At 39.6% G+C, this 23,970-nt stretch overlaps 1 protein-coding gene and 1 long non-coding RNA gene across 9 annotated transcripts in view; one reads left to right on the top strand and one right to left on the bottom strand.

The window, feature by feature from the left end:
* The window catches only part of MYLK (myosin light chain kinase), a 281,125-nt gene extending 272,368 nt beyond the window's left edge, over positions 1–8,757 (top strand). For 6 of the 8 annotated variants that reach the window (XM_086675230.1, XM_086675227.1, XM_086675228.1 and 3 more), the window contains 3 exons: positions 1,619–1,748; positions 3,172–3,303; positions 6,761–8,757. In XM_086675230.1, the coding sequence (XP_086531356.1) occupies positions 1,619–1,748; positions 3,172–3,303; positions 6,761–7,011 (513 nt within the window). In that variant the 3' untranslated portion in view covers positions 7,012–8,757. Of the gene's footprint in view, positions 1–1,445; positions 1,465–1,618; positions 1,749–3,171; positions 3,304–6,760 lie in introns of those variants that run through there. The other 2 variants (XM_086675232.1, XM_086675226.1) reach the window with 2 other exon arrangements.
* On the bottom strand, positions 8,367–12,497 carry LOC147577411 (uncharacterized). Its single transcript, XR_015240249.1, has 2 exons — positions 12,268–12,497; positions 8,367–8,828 (listed from the first exon to the last, which is right to left on the bottom strand). It is a non-coding gene; the product is annotated as an uncharacterized LOC147577411 (long non-coding RNA).
* Positions 12,498–23,970: the final 11,473 nt, after the last annotated feature.

Consider the following 23,970-nt stretch of genomic DNA (forward strand, 5'->3'; position numbering starts at 1 on the left):
GGCCACAGTGCCTGTGCACACAGTTAAGTTGGTCATTTGTCATCTCTCACCTTCTTCCCCCACCCACTGTATCACCTCCACTTGGGGCTTTCTGTGCTCTGTTCAGAGTGACCCAGCTTCACCATGGTGACAGAGGGCCATAAACATTACCACACTGCAGTGATGTATGTGTGCAAGAGGGTGGATGGCCAGAGGGCAGAGCAGGATTGAATGTCCAAAGTGCATGAAAATAGTCTGCAATAAGGATGGCATGTGACAAACAGAAAAGTGGCTGTGGTCATAGCAGATCTCCATTTAAATCTCACACACACACACACACACACACACACACACACACACACACACCATTACGAGTCCCTAGTGCCCTGTAATCCTTTACTTTCAAAATAATCTTTTTTTCTGGAGATATACTGGCTTTCCTGATAGTCGAAATTGTGAGGCTTTACTGAAATACTTGAGCGCATGAAGTTAGTTCAGGAGGAGATGGCTTTGCAGGGACAGTTTACAGTCCAGTAGATGAGTGCTAGCCACTGGCCTATGTACAGGCTGTTTCTTTTCTCTCTGAGCAGCCAGCCTGTGGTAACGTCTGCACTCTGGACATACAGTATCTGGGTGCCTAAAAAGATGTTTTGGGTGTAGGGGTGGAAAGAGTTGCTTATGCCTTAGTTTCTCACCTCGTCTTTCCACTGACCTTAGAAAAGGGGCAAGACACTTCACTTGAAGGTGAGAAACATAGACACGATTGTGTATTATTGGGGATTTCCTGATCTAAATCCTGTGCTTGGTAGAATTTTCATAATACAAAGAAAATTTTCGTCTCAAGTTCTGGCATCCTTTTCAGCAGAAATTCTCTCTTCTTCCAAGGTTCCTCATCTGAGAAAAGCAAAGCGCCGCTGCTTTTCATTTCTTCGGGCGCTTCTTTTTGATGGCTGGGTGTACATCAGGGAAGAGCACCCCTCCAGAACTTCACTGTGCATTCACAGACTTGTGCTGGGGCCAGCCAGAGTGTTTCTGGAAATCTCTTAAGTATCTGAATCATAAACAGAACTAATGAGACCTTGGAGATCATCTTGTCCAACCCCCTTCTTATACAGAGAAGGAAACTGGAGCCCAGAGAGGTTAAGCGACTTGCCCAAGGTCAATGGAATGCTTTTTTTTTTCCCCTTTGCATCAGGACCTGTGGGATCCGTAGTAACTTTCTCTGGACCAATTAAAATCCTATTGCTAGTATTGTTTTACGAGAAACAGCCCCACTGGGCCTCGTCAGCAATAAGTCTTTGGAGCTGTCTCAGCCTGCAGTTGCTTTATATAAACTATCCCTTTTATGGGAGTTGAAGCACAGTATGAAAAGGGTTTTTGTCTCATGTTGACCTTGTTTAGTCACATTAACGCACACATTGGTTCCAGGCCCCATTCCATTCTCCGAACATCTTCTGACACGCTGATAGTGCTGAGCAGAGCAAGGTTGGGCTCACTCCTCTGGCAGAACTTCGGCACTGGGGAGGTCCTCATTTCAAGGACAGCTGCACCTCTGGGGCTAGGCTCTTTTCCCCGAGCCCCACTGCCCAACGGGAACCAGGGACACCGCCTGAGTCCAACGCCAGTGTCTATTTTCCAGAAAACGGGCAATGCTGTGAGAGCCATTGGAAGACTGTCCTCTATGGCAATGATCTCAGGGCTCAGTGGCAGGAAATCCTCAACAGGATCACCAACCAGCCCGCTCAATGCAGAAAAATTAGAATCTGAAGGTAAGGAGCTCCAGGAAGATTTGCTCTAGTTGGCAAGAAAGGAAGGGTTGAGGGATGGAGGGACATTTTGAGGTTTTAAGGGGGGTTTGGGTTTTTTTGATAATATAAACTATAAGGATAAAATTCAGAACTACTTTTAGGTTGCCCTAAAATTACTAAGTCTGCTAGTTATTCTTTAATTGTTCAACGTTAAGTTTAGCTACTTTCAGAGGGAAAGTTATTGTCTCATAGGACCAGGTGACCTCCGCTGTTCTTGTCCCTATATTTTACATAGTGAAGACTTCATTAAAAGCTTCCTTTTCTCATTAGAAAAGTGAGATTTGTATACTGATAGGTAAACATAAAAATCACATATAGTAGTATCTTTTCAAAAAATATCCTTCCATATTCTTACTGCCTTTGTGTTTTTCTTTTTTTTTAAAAAATGACCTTTAGTCCATATTCCTTTGGCTCTTGCCACGATGCTGAAACATGCCATTTGAATGGGGTAGACTGCGCGTGACAGGGCTCCTCCTGGAGACCAGTAGGGCTAGTTAGCTGTTTGCACACCGCCTTTGAGACGCTGCCCCGACCATCTCCTCAGTGAAGGCTCTGGCCTCTTCCATGCTCCAGGTGCATGCAGGGTCTGGCCTTTACCTTCTTGAGGTGCCTCATTTGGCCAAAGACACCCCCCTAACTCCCGCTGCCTGGTGTTTTTGGCATCCAAAGGTGAGAAGCTAGGTCTAGATCCCTCTTGTGCATAAAAGCCGGGTAATTGGCGAGGCTGCTTGCTGGGCTGCTCTGATGCAGCTGGGGGCAGAGTCTGCAACACGTGGGCCTGGTCCCTCCTGATCCGCACTCCCCAGATGACCCAGAAATAGCCTGAAGGGAAGGGAGAGTATATAGGAGCCCCTCCAAGTCACAGCTTTTCCCTGGACCAATCCCAGATCCTGGTCCGTAGTCATACATTGTGAAGGCAGGGTGAGTGTGGAGAACAGAACTACTGGTAAATTGAAGGCATGTCTAGGACCCCCTTTCCAAGGAGCAGGTGAAGGGCCTGCTGCTATAGGAGGGAGGGCAAAGCAGGGACAGAGATCAGGACAGCTGGTGTGGTTTGTCCTTCTTCGATCCCTTCCACTGAATCCTGAGACAGCATGGAATGCAGCCAAAAATCCTTTTTAAAGATTATTTCCTTTTTCAGTGTGTCAGCATAAAGGAAGGAGGGAGTTCAAACATTTCCACAGTTTTGTCACAGTTCTCTCTTCTGCCAAAACCATGTGGCGGCAGGCCAACCTGTCCCCAGGAGAAAGGTGTACTTGACTCAGTCCCCTAAGCCACATTATTTGCTGAATTACAGCAACTTAAAAAAAAAAATCAACTTTTTTAAACCAGGGAAGAGAACAGGAAATGAAGAACTGACCGTGTTTCCTTCCCTGTCTCCTAGAAGATGTGTCCCAAGCTTTCCTTGAGGCTGTTGCTGAGGAAAAGCCCCATGTAAAACCCTATTTCTCTAAGACCATCCGTGATTTAGAAGTTGTGGAGGGAAGCGCTGCTAGGTTTGACTGCAAGATTGAAGGTAAGTTGTAGCGGTTCTTCCCTTGACTTTGACCACACAAAAGTGTGGCGTGGTGGGTGGGTGGGCCCTGCTGTGTGCCTCAGGCAGAATGTCAGTTCTGGGCAGCCAGGACGCAAGCGAAGATAACTGGGTCAGGAGGAGTTGGCCCACTGCCCCCACTCCGCCTCCTGAAGGTTGGTGCCGTTCAGTGACTCACCTAGGGCACCTCTGATATTCTACGTATTCATATCAACCACTGATGTGAGTGGTTCATCACAGACCTATTTGGCTATGGAAGAGGCTTAATGAAATGAGCTTTGCAGGCTTCTGGGAAGCCTGTGAACTGCCCACAAGAAGCTTCAAAGGAAGGCTGGCATGAAGAGGATGTGGAGTCAGAGGCCCTTCTGCTCAGCTGTGGGCTGTGTGAACTTGGGTGGTGATTTAACTCTTCTGAGCCTCTGGCCCTTACCTGATGATGTCTAATGCCTGAGTCGTCCTGGGGATGCTGGGAGAGGACATAGGTGAAAGGGGGAAACCTTTTACGTCTGTTCAAGGTGTCATGGAGTCCAGGAAAAAGGTGTGGGATTGGCAAGTGCGGAGATTGAGCATGCAATGTGACTTCATTCACATTCAATGTGAGGGAAGCTGGGATCCAGACGCCTATGCCATCTTCCCCATGCTGCTCCGCCTGCCAAGAATAATGTGGCAGCAGAATTGAGTTGCCAGTGCTCAAGAGAACTTAAGGGATCTTAGCATAGCACCTGAGAAATTAGCAATGTTGGTGACACAAAGCATTTCAGTTTCCACAGACTGCAACATTCTAGAAAGATAAGGGCAAAAAAAGACAGGTTCTTTGCTTCCAGTTTGTGACTACTGCATGCCAACTCAAGTGGAGGGTTATCTCCCATTTCAGTCTGACCAAATAAAGCACAGAAGTTCATTAAGCAACTTTACTAAGGCTGCATAGCACAGGACAGCAGTCAGAACAAATCGTGCCTCCTACAGTTTAAAATTCTCCAGCAGTATGACTAGATAATGCCTTTTGGGTAAAGCAATCCAAAGTGAAGAATGAAAACAGTTTATTTCCTGCATCATTATATTCTCAAACTGCCTTATAAATGCAGTGCCTATCATAATCTTTCTCTGTTCTCATTCAATTAAAAAAAAAAAAAGGTGGATGTGTTGCCTTTGCTAGTGTGGAAGTGTGCAGATTGGGGGGCACTGCGAGAAACTCCGAATTCTCTCCGTCACCACACTGTTTTTGGTCTTCTGAAGTTCTTTTTCCTTTTTTTCCTTTTTAAACATTATTACAACATAATGATTATCATCTTTGTACTTTTCTGTCTGGGATTATTCCTTCATATTTGCATAACTTCCACTGAAACACTGAGAAGGAATTAAAGCATATGGAGGCAGTTTTGATAAAAACAAAATTCTACTTGAAAAGAATGTTATAATTCTTAAATTCTTTTTTTTTTTTTTTTTAAGTTTACTTTGAGAGAGAGAGAGAGTGAGCAGGGGAGGGGCAGAGAGAGAGGGAGAGAGAAAATCCCAAGCAGGCTCCGTGCTTTCAGCTTGGAGCCCAATGCGGGGCTCGAAATTATGTACCACAAGATCATGACCTAAGTCTAAACCAAGAGTCAGATGCTTAACCAACTCAGCCACCCAAGCGCCCCTAGAATTCTTAAGTTCTTATGTGTAATTTTTTTCCTATAAAAGTTATTTCTCCCAAATTTAAGAACAACTCAGATTGTATAAATATATATATACATACATATATATATGTGTGTGTATGTATATATATATTTTTTTTTAAAGTTTATTTATTTTGAGAGAGAGAGAGCACAGGGGAGGGGTAGAGAGAGAGAGAGAGAGGGAGAAAGAGAATATCAAGCAGGCTTCTCACTGTCAGCACAGAGCTGGACATGGGGCTCAGTCTCATGAACCATGAGATCATGACCTGAGCTGAAATCAAGAGTTGAATGCTTAACTGACTGAGCCATCCAGGCACCCCTGTATCTTTGTAAAGACCTATATGTGTGTGTGTATATATATCATATATAATACATAAATATGATGTGTGTGTGTATGTGTGTATATATATATATATATTTTAATTTATTTATTTTTTATTTTTTTTTAACGTTTATTTATTTTTGAGACAGAGAGAGACAGAGCATGAACGGGGGAGGGGCAGAGAGAGAGGGAGACACAGAATCGGAAGCAGGCTCCAGGCTCCGAGCCATCAGCCCAGAGCCCGACGCGGGGCTCGAACTCATGGATCGCGAGATCGTGACCTGAGCTGAAGTCGGACGCCCAACCGACTGCGCCACCCAGGCGCCCCTATATAATATTTTTTAAATGCTGAACTTTGCATAAACATGACTAACATATAAAATGAGGCTAACCCATGTGGCCAATTTCCAGTTATCCATAAGTAGTTTATCTGTCTTTGGATCAGACTAAAACAAATAATGGCTTTTCTTTTAAGCAATATTATCAGCTCCTCTAATTTATTATAGAGCTGTCATTAGCTTTGAGTTATAATTTACATACCATAAAATTTACCTATTTTATGTGTACAGTTAAATTATCTTCTGTTAGATTTACAGAATTATGCAATCACACAACCAATTTTAGAATATTTCCATCATCTCCAAAGATCTCTCGTGCCTATTTGCTCTTTTTTTTAATTTAAAAAATGTTTTTTAATATTTATTTATTTTTTAGAGAGGGAGAGGGAGCACGCCCAAACTAGCAGGGGAGGGGCAGAGAAGGAGGGAGGCAGAGAATCCGAAGCAGGCTCTGCCCTATCAGCACAAAGCCCAAACTCATGAACCATGAGATCACAACCTAAGCCAAAGGTCGTGCTCAACCAACTGAGCCAGCCAGGCACCCCGAACTTAAACACATTTAAATAAAAAATAAGAGAACAGGGGCGCCTGGATGGCTCAGTCAGTTTAGTGTCTGACTTCGGCTCCAGTCATGATCTCATGGTTTGTGAGTTTGAGCCTCTGTGCTGTCAGCACAGAGCCTACTTCAGATCCTGTCTCCCTCTCTCTCTGCCCCTCCTCCACTCGTGCTTTCTCTCCTTCTTTCTCAAAACTAAGTAAACATTAAAAAAATTTATTTAACTATTATACAAGAAATTTTCTTTTCGTCCAAGGACCTATTTATTTAGCTCTAGGAGTGCAGTTGGAGTCAAGGCTGTGTTCCAGGTAGTACTCTAGATCTGTATAAAGGTGGGAAGCAGTACAAGCCCCACGTGGATGGTAAGTGACATGACTATATGACACCTTTTTTTGCGGGGTTTTGGATATCAGTATTTACAATATATGCCCATATCCAAATGTAAATCTCAAAACAGATGCTAAAAGCCAACATCATACTTTCCCTGTACCCCGTTAATCAATAGAGGTTGCTTACGAATTGCTTGCACGAATTGATAAGAAACTTGTGTTCCCTCCCTGTGCTGCAGGATACCCAGACCCTGAAGTTGTCTGGTTCAAAGATGACCAGTCAATCCGGGAGTCCCGCCACTTCCAGATAGACTACGACGAGGATGGGAACTGCTCTTTAATCATTAGTGATGTTTGCGGGGATGACGATGCCAAGTATACCTGCAAGGCTGTCAACAGTCTCGGAGAAGCCACCTGCACAGCAGAGCTCATTGTGGAAACCATGGAGGAAGGGGAAGGGGAAGGAGAAGAGGAAGAAGAGGAAGAGTGAAAGCCAGAGAGAAGCAGTTTCTAAGTCGTCTTACAAAGACTATTTCTCTAAAGCTCAAAAAATCCAAGATAGTAAAAGCACCTAGTGTGATAGATTATCTAGTTAGGTCTTTTGGGGGTTGATTGTTCTGCAACAGCAGTTGACACCTAGCAGCAGTTATTGATGGGCATTAATTTGAATTAGCTGGCACCTTAAGATACTACCAGTAACTTGCCTCATCAGTTGATTTTAAAGAGAAAGTAACCAAAAGAAATCTTTATCTGGGTAAGGTCATAAATTCCCTAACTGAAAGCACTCATGAAAAATAAGGCCCTGTGGTCACAGCCCAGAAGGTCCCTGGAGAAAGAGATCTCTCTCCCAGCTCCTAACTGCAGAGAACCGAGTCTCCTCCAGCCCTGCAGCACGCCATTCTGAAAGCAGTTGAGCCATTTGAACGTATGAGGCACATTTTATTCCAAAGTATACTGTACACATTCAAACTTCATTTCTCTCCCCTGATGTATCTACCCGTTTTTCTGGATCTGAATTTGCCATGAGTTTAAGCACTAAGGACATTATGCTTCTTAGATTCTGAAGACAGGTCCCCTGCTCATGGGTGGCTGGCTTCTTTAGGAGAATAGAATCTCTTTTCTTCCAAAATCAGTAGGAAATCTAAACTTATCCCCTCTTTGCAGATGTCTAGCAGCTTCAGACATTTTTGTAAGAACCTGTGAAAAAAAAAATCCTTGCTAATGTGCTTTTCTTCTGAAACCAGGATTCGTATTTGTGCTGTTATAGAAGATCAGCTCTGCATGTGTGGTAAAGATTTCTGTGTTTGAATGTATGAAAAAGCAGTTTCCTAAAAAGTTAGTCTTAATTATTTATTGGCCGCTGTGAAACGGATTTCAACTGATGAAGGGCTGTAGAACTGCACATACTTTGGAATCTCCTTCAGGGTAGTCTGAGTTTAACATGCCTTCAATTCTAAACACTCTCCAGAGGACTCTACCTACCTTATGGGTTCCACGATGTTTTCTTCTTGAATGTGCATCAGTCATGCCTTGCCCCCCAGCCTTCAAATGTATTCTTAGACCTGATAAATGCACTCAGACTTGCATCTTTAGAAATTTTTCTTTCACTACATTGGCACTTAAATTTTTCTTTATAAACTTTTTGAAGGTCATAAACAAAGACTATAAACTAATATGCCTAATACATTTCCTCTGAGTGTGTGTGTGTAACATTCCAAATACTTTTTTCTTTTCCACTGTTTGTAAAGTGCAGCAATTTAATATTTGAAGGGACTTTTTAATAGTTCCTCAAGAACCAATTTGAAATGACTTCAGTGCAACCCTACACAGGATCAACTTCAGAACTTTGATAGTAGTCTTATGTTACCTTCCATTCTATTTTTATCTGCTTTTTGCTGCTAGTTTCAAATTTGCCAGTATTTTTTCTTTTTGCTTTTTTAGCAGTTACAATTTTTTCATAATAGCCACAGTATTGCCACGGTTTATAATAAAGGGTTTTAAAATTTGATTTAGAGCTTTTGAAGCTTTTCTTCACTTAACTGTGTTTAGAAGACTATAACCTTTGTGTGCATGTATGTTGTGTGTGTGTGTGCATGTGTGGTGTGTTTGTTACAGATTTTTAATGTCTTGAAATTGTGTTAATGTTCTCGCAGTTTATTATGCCATCAGAATGGTAAATGAGAACACTACAACTGTAGTTAGCTCACAATTTTTAAATAAAGGATACCACAGTGCATGCTGTTTGTTCAGTCTCTGCAGCCTCCTCTTTCTTGCCATGCCACCAGCTGTAGACTACCCTGATGGATCCTGGAAACAAACAAATGTTGTGCTGCATGAATGGCTTAGATGGTTGTGATTCACTAAGGAACAGGATGACTGACGTAGTTCTTGTTGCTAATAGGCAGCTTGATTTGCACATGTTCAAAATTTCTCTGGAGTGTCATTTGGTTCAATTACATTCTACAGATATTTAATATCTATAGGATCCTCATAATGCTAAAACCTATATGACATTTTTGGCGTGTGACAAAATCATCATCATTAATATTATTTACCAGGGCTTGGTTTGCATTTGTAACGTTGGTGCAGTTTCTTACTGGCAACCAAGTTCCATCTTTCCGTGTCTTGACATCAAAACATTTGTTAGGAGGAAATTCCTGATAATGCTCCTGCTTTATAGGAAATCTGTTATCAGATGGTGAGCCTCTTATGTCTTGAGTGTTCAAACAATATTATAGATATTCTAGAAACAATTAAGACATGCTAATAAATATTGGACTAGATGATTCTATGATTCTATGGTGTAGTCTGGAAGGAAACAATCCATTGGTCAGTTAATATTTAATTTTTTTCATTTTTTAAAGGCAGTCACAATCCACAAATGTTCCTAGTGAGGAAATTACTAGTTTTAAAGACAAGGATTTTTTATTCCTCATTAGGGAAAAATGTACCATACATGTTCTGCACCAGGAAAAATAACATATACATTTTCTCCCATTCCATTTTCATCCCAAACATACAAAAATCCATTGGTTGCTGCTTACATTGCAGAACTTCATATTAAATGATATTTCTGTGTATAATTACAAAGACATGCTATTGTCAGCTCTAACTTTGTATAGTTTTTTTTTCTTTTTTAAAGCCATTTTCTTTTTTAAATTTTTTAAGTTATTTTTGAGAGAGAGAGAGAGACAGAGCATGAGCGAGGGAGGGGCACAGAGAGAGGGAGACACAATCCGAAGCAGGCTCCAGGCTCTGAGCTGTCAGCACAGAGCCCAATGCAGTGCTCGAACTCATGAACCTGAAGATCATGACCTGAGCCGAAGTCGGACGCTTAACCAACTGAGCCATCCAGGTGTCCTGAGTCTTTTTTTCTTTTTAATCAAAGTGTTTGAGTTTTTTACTTTTCACATTTTACCTGCTTTTAATAAATCTATGCTAATGAGTATCAAGGAGATAAAGGATAATTCTAAAGAAATTCAATTCTCCCACTTTTTAAGAAAACACAAGGTAATACTACTTTCTTTACCCCTTAGGAACTCCTCCGTATTTTGAAAGGGAGGCTAATATCTGTGCCAGTCATTACTGAGGCTCTTTGCCCCCTGGCACAGCTTTGCTGGCTCCCTGGCTAGATGGGGCTGTGACTAGTCCTGGTCAGTAAGCTGTGAGTAGAAAGTGATGTGCGTCCCTTCTGAGCCAGAGGATTTAAGTACTAGTGCAAGACTCTCCATGATGACTGGCAACATGTGAGATGGTGACTACTTTATCTGCCTGGGTCCCCAGCCAACCCCAAATGGGCAGATAACACAAGTAAGAAATAAATCTTTGTTCTTATAAATCAAGATTTTAGGGTTCTTTGTGGCTGCAACATAACAGACTATCCTGTTACAAGGTCATCACTGTATTCTAGATCTGTTCTAATAAGGTACCCATGAGTCACATGTGACTATTTAAACAATTTAAAACTCAATTCCTCTGTTGCACTAGCCACATTTAAAGTACTAGTCAGTGCATCTGGGTGGCTCAGTCAGTTAAGCATCCGATATCAGCTCAGGTCATGATCTCATAGCTCCTGAGTTGGAGCCCCGCGTCAGGCTCCGTGCTGACAGCTCAGAGCCTGGAGCCTGCTTCAGATTCTGTGTCTCCCTCTCTCTCTGCCCCTCCCCTGCTTGCTCTCTCTCTCTCTCTCTCTCTTTCTCTCTCTCTCTCAAAAATAAATAAGCATTAAAAAAATTTAAAAAAATAAAGTACTCAATAATCATGTATGACTAGTGGCTACCTTATTGGACAGCACAGATTAAAACTTTCTGTAAAGTTCCATCAGCACTGTTCTAGATGAATTAGGAATAAACAAGAACTCCAAATTTTACCCTAACTGTGCATATTGCTTTTCAAATTACTGTGAAATGAAAACTTAAATGTTTGTATGAAATCAGTCTGGAGAGCATGGTCCATAGTTTCACCAATTATAGTGGATAATCGACTTTATACCTAGGTTATAGGTTTTGATTCATTGCTTATATTCATATATATTTTTTACTTTTTAAAACATTTTAAAAGTACCAATTCTGTGTTTCTCATCACAAAGTCTAAATAGACCTGTAATTCACAAGCAATTACGAGACTACTTGGGATACCAAACAACCAGCTAGGACAAAAATCTCCAGTGTTTTTGGAACATGGAGCTAGTTGAGATAGGGGAGCTTGCAATGGGGACATATGAGATAGATGTACAGGAGAGACAGGGTCACTAACACAGGATTTCCTTGACAGTGGACCAAAAGGAAGGTGGGAGGGGCCATTGCAACAGCTGCAATCATTTAACTTCAGTGGCTTCGTTCATTGATATTGGAAATATCCAGGAAATCTGCAGTGTTTGGAGACATTAAATTTCTAACTGCTGCTTCCTTGAAATTTCAGCCCACAGGCCCCACTGTGTTCCAAAGGCTAACATTCTGCAGCAAGGGCTCCACGTCAGAGACCATAGCCCCAGTGGCGACCACATGGAAATGTATGATAAATCTTCACAAGACATTATTAGACTCTCTGAGACTAGATTTCTTCTAGATGGAGATAACTAAGGAGAAGGAAATTATAAAGTAACCTGTCAATTTGGTCATTCACACTTATTAGCTTCTTTTGGGCAGACAGAAGTAGCCTCCAATAGTTAAGAGATAAGTTGAGCTACAGGGCCCCTCCACCATCTTCTCTCAGATGGTGTGTTAAAGTGAAAGATGGCCTCGGGCCAAATTCATCAAACATTTATTAGCAAGTAGTCCTACAACCTATTCTGCAAGGTCTGTGAAGTCGCAGATCTCTCTCCAGAAAGTACCTGACCTGTTCACTGAAGACAGATGCTGCAGGATACTAGGGTAGGATTTACCTAACCTGCTTAATCAGCCAAGTGAAGTCAGTTCCAGCTGGACTTCTTACTGGAGCTGTATTTCGTGCCTCAGTTTCTTCATCTATAAAATGAGAGTAATAGCTCTTCTCTAGTAGTTGTTACAAAAATTAAATGAGGGGCGCCTAGGTGGCTCAGTCAGTTAAGCATCCAACTCCTGACTTTGGCTCAGGTCATGATCTCACAGTTCGTGAGTTCGAGCCCCACATTGGGCTCTGTGCTGACAGTGCAGAGCCTGCTTGGGATTCTCTCTCTCTCCCTGCCCCTATCCTGCTTGCTGTCACTCTCTCTCAAAATAAATGTTTTAAATTCTTTTTTTAAATTAAATGAACTTATGCACATTACCTGATCCTGATGGTAAGCACCTATTTTTTCTGGCACTCAGAGATGCTAAGATGTGTCAGAAACATGCTCTACCCTCAAGAAATTGATTGTACTCCTGCAGAAACAAAATACATATGTGAAAAAGTTATATACTAATGAAAGATGAAAAGAACTATTTAAATTCACCTACCTCCCACAAAAAGGACCTTTGAATCCGAAAGTGCCCATGCAATTGTACAAAAAATAATTGCTGTGAGTTTAGGAAATGCTACAACTGCCCTTTTGTTCTAAGGGGAAAGTTTTAACTCCCAGTCGCTACTCTCCTCTTCATAGTCAAAAGAGAAAAACTCATCTACCTTATGAGTCTTATTTCACAATTAAGAGGAAATTTCTCAAGAGTTACTTCACTTGAATTGAACTATATCTTTATCGCAAAGAGTTCCCTAATTTTTTTCTTTATCTTTGATCTATCTGCCATTTAAATAACACCAACTCCCTTGAAAAAAACTGTGAACGTCAATAGCTCTATACAGGCAGGACGGGGAGGGTGGGAAGCATGTGGCAAGATAACTACAGTCTGATTTGCTAAATGAGGAGTATGTTATGGAGATAAACATAGATTGGTAATCCAAAAAAAAATCTTCAAGTCACTTTTTTTTTTTTTTTTTTGATATAACAAGGATTATCTTTGGGTGGTACCTTCCAGTTTATAGAGTGCTCCTCTATAAAAATCAATAGCTCCTTTCATTTTTTTAAGTCATTTAATCTTTTTTTTATCATGATAACTGTCCCTTTTAATCCCCATCCCCTACTTCCCCTATCCTCCCACCCACATATCCTGTGGTAACCATCAGTTTTTTCTCTCTGGTTAAGAGTCTATTTCTTAGAGGGCCTGGCTGTCTCATTTGGTACAGCATGTGACTCGATCTCAAGGTCATGAGTTCAAGCCCCATACTGGGCATGGGGCCTACTTAAAAAAAAGATTTAGGGGCACCTGGGTAGTTCAGTCAGTAAGCATCCGACTTTCACTCAGGTCGTGGTTTGTGAGTTCAAGCCCTGCATGAGGCTCTCTGTTGTTAGCACAGAGCTGCTTCAGATCCTGTCTCCCTCTCTGCCCCTCCCTTGGTCACTCTTTCTCTCTAAATAAATAAACGTGTTTTTTTTTCATTTTTAAAAATTGGTTAAGAGTCTGTTTCTTGGTTTCTCTCTTTCCTTTGCTCATTGGTTTTGTTTCTTAAATTTTACATATGAGTGACATCATATGGTATTGGTCTTTCTTTGACTTACTTTGCGTAGCATGATACTCTCCAGCTCTCTCCATGTTATTGCGAATGGCAAGATTTCATTATTTTTTTATGGCTGAGTTATATTCCATTTTGTGTGTGTGTGTGTCACATCTTCTTTATCCACTCATCTATTAACGGGCTCTTGGGTTGCTTCCATAGTTTTTCCGTTGTAAATAATGCTACAGTAAACAGAGGTGCATATATCCCTTTGAATTAGTGTTTTTTGTATTTTATGGGTCAATACCCAGTAGTGCAATTCCTAGATTGTAGGGTATTCTATTTTTAACTTTTTGAGGAACTCCATACTGTTTTCCACAATGGCTGCACCAATTTGTATTCCCACCAACAGTGCAAGAGGGTTCCTTTTTCTCCACATCCTTGCTAATACTTCCTTCTAGGAAGGATACTATATAATAATGAAGGGGACAACCCAACAAGAGGATATAACAATTGTAAATATTTATGCACCCAAAATGGTGGCACCCAAATATATAAAACAGTTACTAACAAACATAAAAGAACCAATAATAAGGGGCACCTGGGTGGCTCAGTTGGTTGAGTGTCCGACTTCGGCTCAGGTCATGATCTCACAGTCCGTGAGTTCAAGCCCCACATCGGACTCTGTGCTGACAGCTCAGAGCCTGGAGCCTGCTTCGGATTCTGTGTCTCCCTCTCTCTCTCTGCCCCTACCCCACTCATGCTCTGTCTCTCTCTCTCTGTCAAAAATAATAAACATTTAAAAAAATCTTTAAAAAATAATCAATAATAATATAATAACAGGGTATTTTTACACCCCACTAAATGATGGACAGATCATCCAAACAGAAAATCAACAAGAAAACAGTGGCTCTAAATGACACACTGGACCAGATGGATTTAACAGACATATTCAGAACATTCCATCCTAAAACAGCAGAATACACGTTCTTTTCAAGTACACGTGGAACATTCTCCAGAACAAATCACATATTAGCCACAAACAAGTCTCAACAAATTCATAAAAACTGAAGTCATACCATGCATCTTTTCTGATTACAACACTATGAAACTAGAAATTAACCACAAGAAAAAATCTGGAAAGGATATAAATACATGGATGTTAAATAAAATACTATTAAACAATGAATGGGTCAAACAAGAAATCAAAGAAGAAATCAAAAATTACACGAAAACAAATGAAAATGAAAATACAATGGTCCAAAATCTGGGATATGCTAAAAGTGGCTCTAAGAGGAAAGTGTACAGGAATACAGGCCTACCTCAAGAAGCAAGAAAATTCTCAAATAACCTAACTTTATACCTAAACGGGCTAGAAAAAAATAAACAAAACCAAAACCATCAGAAGGAAGGAAATAATAAAGATTAGAGCAGAAATAAGTGATATAGAAACTAAAAAAAGAAACAAACAAACAAACAAAAAAAACCAGTATAACAGATCAGTGAAACCAGGAGCTGGTTCTCTGAAAAGATCAACAAAATTGATAGACTTCTAGCCAATTAAAAAAAGAGAGACAGAGGACCCAAATAAACAAAATTACTAAAGGAAGAGGAGAAATAACAAGCAATACCACAGAAATACAAACAATTGTAAACGATATTACGAAAACCTATATGCCAACAAATTGGACAACTCAGAAAAAATGGATAAATTCCTAATTTTTTTTTTTTTTTTTGAGGAAGAAAGAGTGAGAGAGGGAGGGGGGCAGAGAGAGAGGGAGAAAGAGAATCCCAAGCAGGCTTCATGCTGTCAGCCCAGAGCCCAATACAGGGCTTGAACCCACAAACCATGAGATCATGACCTGAGCCAAATTCAAGAGCCCCACGCTTAACCAAATGAGCCACCCTGCACCCCAAATTCCTAACTTTTAATTGACGTTTACAAAAGTGAATTCACATTGACTTGTTTCTGACTGCATATTAACTACAGAAAAATAGGGCTTTGCTAGGTGGTCCCAGGAAAAGGCTGGGTAGATATCTTTTTTAAAGTGTCTAAAAAGCTCAAAATGGAGGATCCTATTTTCTGGAGAATCAGAAGACCGAGGGCTTAGAAAATGAGAAGCCACCATAGTAGGAGTGAGGGCCAAACAGAACCTACTGAAAATAAGCAGTAGCTCTGCTCTCTTTGGAACCCACACTAAGCTGAGAGTAAAAGAATAGTAACTTTTTTTTTAAAGCTCTAAACCCTTCACAGACAAATATGGGAGAAGACAAATGAAAATAACAGATTTTTGGAAGACAGAAAGCAAAAAGATAAATGGTCACCTGACTTAGAGCACAGAAGCTGAAACCTGACTTCCTACAGAGAAGGAAGCCATAGAAAGCAGGTCAGTTTTGTCCTCAAGAATTCCTAAAACGCTAAAGACTGGAGGAACCCGGTACCTATGAGAGGGTCCTTAAAGGGGATGTAAGGTATCAACTCATAGATGGTAACCAAGGTCTTTTAGGTCAAAGAAGGTCAAAAGTTCAACTAGAAGACTAAGAGACAGGTGGGATGGAATAACTATGAATTAGGACAGACCAAGGTCCAGAGTCCAGGTCAGTCTGAACACATCCTTAATACCCAAAAAGTGCAGAAATGAGGCCGACCCTAGAAAGACATTTTCTTGCTCAAGCAGTTTTAAAGACAGATAAGCTTCTTCAAGTTGGTTGTCCAAGAAGCCAAATCGTTTAGACTTTCCATAATGAACTTTCTTAATGAATGCCTTATATTCATTTATTTACAATAGAAGCTCAGTTAACTAATTTCCATTTAATCCAACTTGCCCAACTTAACCACAATTTTCATTCCTCTGTAAAATAAATTAGATGCCCACACACTTCTGAGTTGTACATTTACCAGCAGTCAATTGGGTTTGTTCTTAAACTTACTTATGCCAGTTCTACTTGCAACTGTAATCACATAATTTGATTATTATATAAACCAACAAAAATTGAGTGATAAAGGGAAAAGTGGTTTCTGCTATGGAAAGCAAATTAAGACTAGTGGCCATACATGGCAGATTGAACACTCAACATTTATTTCCTGCCTCCCCAAACTCCACTAAGATGAAAGGACAAAGGCATAAACCCACAAGGGCAAAGAAAAGAGGTGAGATGGTAGACTTCAGTGTTGACAAAATTTGGGGATAGACTAATTGGTAATTAAGTTTGCTCTTTTTCTTCTCTGCAATTGTCTGCAGGAGAGCAAGCCTCAAAGAGGAAGCTGAGTCCTACCACAGAACTAGGCAAAAGTAGAGGAATTAGATTGACTCCCTCTCGTCTCTTCCTCTAGCCCATATGGCCCTCTGACAGCCCTGGCAGAAAAGAGGATTTTCTAAAGTTAGGCTAGAGAGGCCATGGACAACAGGCCCAAGTGAGATGGGGGTGAAGCAACTTGGAAAACACAGGGCTCAGGGGAAAGCTACACACTAAACCTTGAAACTCCAGCCCTCTCCCCCTGTGTGGCTGCCAGTACTCTGACTGCCAGGCAAAACCAGTTACATAATTTGCAGGGCCCAGTGCTAGAAAAAAGTATTAAGAATTTCAAGACAGTGACATCAGGGCATCAGGTGCCCCTGGCTTTTTAAGTAAGCTCTATGCCCAATGTGGGACTCGAACTTATGACCCCAAGATCAAGAGTTACATGTTCCATCAACTGAACCAGCCAGGAGCCCCATTCTGTTTTGTTTTGTTTTTTTAATTAATATTTTACCTGTAAATGTTGCAAATTTTAAAACCTAGTTCTTCCCTAAACTATTAAATTCAATTTCCGGATCTGATTTGCTAGATTTACAAATTTACCAAGATGTAATACTCACTTTTTTTTTTAACTTTTGAACTTCTTTACCCATTTTTTCCATTCTCCACCCTCACCTCAGGCAACCACCAAACTGTATCTATGAGGTTGTTGTTTGTTTTTTCCAAGATTCTACATACAAGAGAGATCATAACAGTATTTCTTTCTCTGTCTGACTTATTTCACTTAGTATAATGTCCTGCAGCCCCATCCAGTTGTTGCAAATAGCAAGGACTCATTCGTTTTTATGAGTAAATAACATTCTGTTGTTTATCTGTGACATAATTTCTTGATCCATTCATACATCAATGGACACTAGGTGGTTTTCACATCTCGGCTATCATAAATAGTGCTTCAATAAACATAGGGTGCATATATCTTTTCTAGTTAGTGTTTTCATTTTCTTCAGATAAATACCTAGAGGTTGAATTGCTAGATCATATAGTTTTAAGTTTTAATTTTTTGAGGCACTTCAAAAAATTTTTTCCATAGAGGCTGCACCAATTTCCATTCTACCAATTGTATACAAGCGTTCCCTCTTCTCCACATCCTTCCCAACACTTGTTATTTCTTGTCTTTTTGATACTGGCCATTCTAACAGGTGTGAGGTGATATCTCACTATGGTTTTGTTTTGCATTTCCCTGATGGTTAACAATGTTGAGTGTCTTTTCATGAACCTATTGGCCATCTGCATATCTTTTTTGGAAAAATGTCTATTCAGATTTTCTGGCCATTTTCTAATCAGATTATTTTTTTGCTATTGAGTTATATGGGCTCCTTATATATTTTGGATATTAACCCCATCCAGATATATGATTTGCAAATATGTTCTCTCATTCAATAGGTTCCTTTTTTTATTTCATTGATGTTTTCCTTTGCTGTGCAGGGGCTCTTTAGGTTAATGTAGTCCCATTTATTTATTTTTACATTTGTTTTGGTGTCAGATTAAAAAAAATACTGTTTTGGTAATACCTATGTCAAGGAGCTTACTGCCTATGTTCTCTTCTAGCTTTATGGCTTCAGATCTTGTGTTCAACAGCTTTTAACCCATTTTGGGTTGTGTGTCATGTAAGACAGTGGTCTACTTTCATTCTTTGTATGTGTCTGTCCAATTTCCCCAAGCCCACTTATTGAATTTTATTTCTTTTTCTTGCCTAATTGCTCTGACAAGGAATTCCAATATCATGTTGAATAGAAGTGGAGAGAGTGGGCATCCTTGTTTTGTTCCCAATCTCAGATAAAAAGCTTTCAGCTTTTCACTGTTGAGAATGATTTTAGTTTTGGGCTTGCCTTTTTTTGGCCTTTATTACTTTGAAGTAACTTCTATACCCACTTCATTGAGTTATCATAAATGGATGTTGAATTTTTTCAAATGCTTTTTCTGCATCCATTGAAATGATCGTGATTTTTACCCTGCACTTTATTAATATGGTATATTACAGTGGCTGATTTATGGATGTTGAACCAGACTTCCATCCCTGATTATATATCATCCTAATGGTTACCACTAATCAAAAACCAGCAATGTGCAAAAAAAAAAAAAAAAAAAAATAGAGAAAGGAGTCCGAGTATATCACTAAAGAAAGCCAGCAAAACCATGAGATAAGAGAGCAAGAGAAGAACAAAACACAGAGAACTACAAAAACAACCAAAAAACAAATAACAAAATGACAATAAGTACATACCTATCAATAATTACTTTGAATATAAATGGACTAAAAGCTCCAATAAAAAGACCTAGGGTGATGGAATGGATTAAAAAAGCAAGACCCAGGGCCACCTGGGTGGCTGAGTTGGTTAAGTGTCCAACTTTGGCTCGGGTCATGATCTCATATTTCGTGGGTTTGAACCCTGCACCGGGCTCTGTGCTGACAATGTGGTGCCTGCTAGGGATTCTCTCTCTCTTCCCCTCTCTTCCCCTCCCTTACTTGTGCTTTCTCTCTCTCTCATAATAAATACGATCATTTTTTAAAAAAAATTTTTATGTTTATTCTTGAGAAAAAGAGAGAGAGAGAGAGAAAGAGAGAGAGAGACAGAGCATGAGTGGAGGAGGGGCAGAGAGAGAGGGAAACACAGAATCTGAAGCAGATGCCAGGCTCTGAATTGTCAGCACAGAGCCTGATGTGGGACTCGAACTCATGAACCACGAGGTCATGACCTGAGTCAAAGTTGGACACTTAACTGACTGAACCACCCAGGTGCCCCGTAAATAAATAAACTTTAAAAAATAAAAATAAAAAAGTAAGACTCTGACATATGCTGCCTACAAGAGACTCATCTGAGACCTAAAGACACATGCAGGTTAAAAGTGAAGGGATGAAAGGCATTTACCATGCAAATGGGAGTGAAAAGAAAGCCAGGGTAGCAACACTTATGTCAGACAAAATAGACTTTAAAACAAAGACGGTAACAAGAGACAAAGCAGGACACTATATAACCTAACAAGGGAACAATCCAACAAGAAGATATAATAACTGTAACTATTTAGACACCTAACATAGAAGCACCCAAATTCATAAAGCAGCTAATAACAAAAATGAAGTAATTGACAGTAACACAATAATAGTAAGGGGGTTTAAAACCTCCACTTACATCAATGGATAACTCACCCAAACAGAAAACCAACAAGAAAACAGTGGCTCTCAATGAGACACTGGACCAGATGGACTTAACAGATATATTCAGAACATTCCATCCTAAAACAGCAGAATACATTCTTTTCAAGTGTACATGGAACATTTTCCAGAATAGATCACATATTAGGCCACAAAGCTAGTCCCAACAAAATAAAAAAACTGAAGTCATACCATGCATCTTTTCTAACCAAAACATTATGAAACTAGAAATCAGCCTCAAGAAAAAAAATCTGGAAAGACCACAAATTCATGGAGATTAAATAACATGCTACTAAACAATGAATGGGTCAACCAAGAAATAAAAGAGGAAATAAAAAAAAAACCTGGAGACAAATTAAAATGAAAACACAACAGTCTAAAATCTTTGTGATGCAGGGGCGCCTGAGTGGCACAGTCAGTTAAGCATCTGACTCTTGATATCAGCTTGGGTCATGATCTCACAGCATGTGAGTTCAAGCCCCACATCGAGCTCTGCGCTGATGGCACAGAGACTGCTTGGGATTCTGTCTGCCCTCCTCTCTGCCCCTTCCCAGCTTGTACTCTATAAATAAATAAATAAGCAAACAAACAAACAAGCAAACAAACTTACAAAATTTTTACAAAATAAATAAAATCTTTGTGATGCAGCAATAGTGGTTCTAACAGGGAAGATTATAGCAACACAGGCCTACCTCAAGAAGCAAAAAACAATCTCAAATAAACAGCTTAACCTTACACCTAAAGGAGCTAGAGAAAGAATAAATAAAACACAAAACCAGTGTTAGGAAGGAAATAATAAAGATTAGAGCAGGAATAAACAAAATAGAAACTCAAAAAAAAAAAAAAAAAAAAACCAGTATAACAGATCAATGGAATCAGGAGCTGGTTCTTGAGAATGATCAACAACATTGATAAACCTTTAGCCAGACTCATCAAAAAAAAAAAAAAAAAAAAAAAGTATAAATTCCTAGAAACATATAACCCTCCCCAAACTGAATTACCAATGAAATCGAATTGGTAACCAAAAAATACTATGAAGCCAGCATTGCCCTGATATGAAAAGCAGATAAATGTGCTTCAGAAAAACTGTACTCTTAATCCTTTTCACCTATTTCACCCAGAGCCCCCCTCCCCAGTAACATCAGTTTGTTCTCTATAGTTAAGAGTCTATTTTTTGGTTTCTTATTTTTCTCTTTGTGCCTTTATTTTGTTACTTAAATTCCACATATGATTGAAATTATATGATATTTGTTTTTTTCTAACTTCTTTCACCTAGCATAATACTCTCTAGCTCCATCTACATTGTTGCAAATGACAACATTTCATTCTTTTTTATGGCTGAGTAATATTCCATGGTGTGTGTGTGTGTGTGTGTGTGTGTGTGTGTGTGTATACACCACATCTTCTTCATCCATAATTTGGCTATTGGAAATAATGCTGCAATAAACATAGGGTGCATATACCTTTTTGAACTAGTGTTTTCATATTCTTTGGATAAATACCCAGTAGTGGATAATGGATCATATGATAATTCTATTTTTAATTTTTTTTAGATACCTCCATACTATTCCACAGTGGTTGCACCAGCTTGCCTTCTCACCACAAGAAGTGCATGAGAGTGAAGTACACTTACTATGATGAGCACTGAGTAATGCATAGAATTGTTGAATTTCCATATTGTACACCTGAAACTAATAGAACACTATATGTTAACTCTCCTGGAATTAAAAAAAAATTTTTTTAATGTTTATTTATTTTTGAGAGAGACAGACAAAGCGTGAACAGGGGAAGGGCAAAGAGAGAAGGAGACACAGAATCCAAAGCAGGCTCCAGGCTCCGAGCTGACAGCAGAAAGACCAATATGAGGCTCAAACTCATGAATTGCAAGATCATTACCTAAGCTGAAGCAGGACGCTTAACTGACTGAGCCACTCAGGCTCAATTTTTTATTTTTTTTTTAAAAAGAGAGAGAATGGTATACTGCAAAGCAGAAGGAAGAGAAAGCCTGGCTTCCTTTCAATTCAATGACTGTGCACAATGTCTTTTCCCCCAGTAAAACCATGTCCCAGTGAGTTTCACAGATCTTAACTAATTACATTTCTTTTTCCTCTTTCCAGAGGGGACCAGATGTGTTTATTTCTGATATTTCCTGTGGTAGGTGTTTTTTCATTTCTGGCCATCCAGTTCAAAACCACTTCCTATTCAGAGAAAGAAGCTCAAGTGTAGGCAAGTAGCCCCTTTCCCTAGAATTTGGGAATGTGACCTTCCAATCAGTGCAGGAGAACCTGACCTTCCAATCAGTGCAGTGCCGCAACCTAAAAATCTGACCCTGGAGTAACACAGGAAGCAAATGACAGTTTTGAATCTTTCAGGGGTAGTAGAAGAAACAGTAATGGCAGTGTTCAATGTCCATTTGTGGCCAGGCCAATGACAGAAGCTGCTGGATACTAACTAGATTCTTCCTGTGTATTGATCTGGTCTCTCTTTTTGGCTGCCTAATTTCCCATGGCTTCCTGTCCATGTTCCAAACCTCATTCATTAGATTTTCCATCAATTTTGTGAGCTATCCATTGATCTTACCATACATTCTTTTCTCTCTAACTAACCTAAGTTGGTCTCCATTGTGTGGGAACCAGGAAATGATTAATACCTTCCCCTTTTGTATGGAAGTTACCTTTTCTATGATAAAAAGATGAGGGAGAGAAGTGCCTCCTAAGCAATTGCTCCTAAGTCAGGTGGCCAGCTCTAATCCAAAAATATCCATTATTAAGATTTGCGTGCTAATCTCTTCTTTACTTTTCTTTATAGTTCTACTACCTGTGTATATATCCCAAATTATACTGTATACGTTCTTTTGTGCCTTACTTTCACTCAGTATTTGTTTATGAGATTCATCCAAGTTTTCAAGTACAGCTCCAATTTGTTCATTTGCATGGGTATAAAGTAACCTATTGTAAGAACATATCAAGATTTATCTATTCATTCTACTGTGTATAAGACATTGTATTCAGTGTGAAGCTAAAATAAACAAAACTGTTTTGAATATTCTGGTATATGTAGCCCAAGTGGCATTCAAGGGCATCTACTTGGCAGAATAACAATCATGGGTTATGTGTACCTTTGACTTTCCTAGATAATGCCAAACTATTTTCTGAATTGAATGCACCAACTCACCACATCAGCAGGCTTCAGGAGTTTCTCCTGCACTAAGCTGTGACTAACAACTGGTGTTATCAAATTGTTTCATTTTAGCCACCCTGGAGGATGACAAATAGCATCTCACTGCAGTTACAATTTTCATTTCCCTGATTAACAATGAACTTGAGGAGATTTACATATGTTTATTCATCATATTTTTTATTTGGTAAAGTCCCTATTCAAGTCTTTTGTTCACTTTTTCAATGTGATTATCCCTCACTGATTTGAAAGAGTTTTCATATGTTGTGAAGGCTAGTCCTTTATTAATTATGTGTGTGGCAAGTATCTTTGTCCACTCTGTACTTTGTGGGGGCTTTTGTTGGTTTTATGCTATCTTTTGATGAACAAAAGCTCTTTATTTTAATCTAGTCAAATCTAGTATCATTTATAGTTGGTAATTTCTTGTTTTAAAATTCTTCTTTACTTTTGAGGTCATAAGGATATTCTCCTATATTAATTTCTAAAAGCTTTAAATATTGTCTTTCACATTTAAGCCTATAAATGATTTTTGCTTCTGCTGTGAGAAAGGGATATCCCATGTGGATATCCAACTGTTCCAGCAGCACTTACTGAAAAGCCCATCTTCAAACCATAAGAGACTCAATTACAGAGAACAACCTGAGGGTTACCGGAGAGGAGACAGGTGGGACATAGGCTAAATGGGTCACGGGCATTAAGGAGAGCACTTGTTGCGTGAGCACTGGGTGTTGTATTTAAGTAGTGAGTCCCTAAATTCTACTCCTGAAACCAATACTACACTATATGTTAACTAACTTGAATTTAAATAAAATGTTGGAAGAAAAACAAAAGAAAAACCCATCTTTTCCCTACAGCATCTCTGTCATACAC

Source organism: Puma concolor, chromosome C2, assembly GCF_028749965.1.
Source record: "Puma concolor isolate L17-30 chromosome C2, mPumCon1.1.hap2, whole genome shotgun sequence".
NCBI classification, from domain to species: domain Eukaryota; kingdom Metazoa; phylum Chordata; class Mammalia; order Carnivora; family Felidae; genus Puma; species Puma concolor.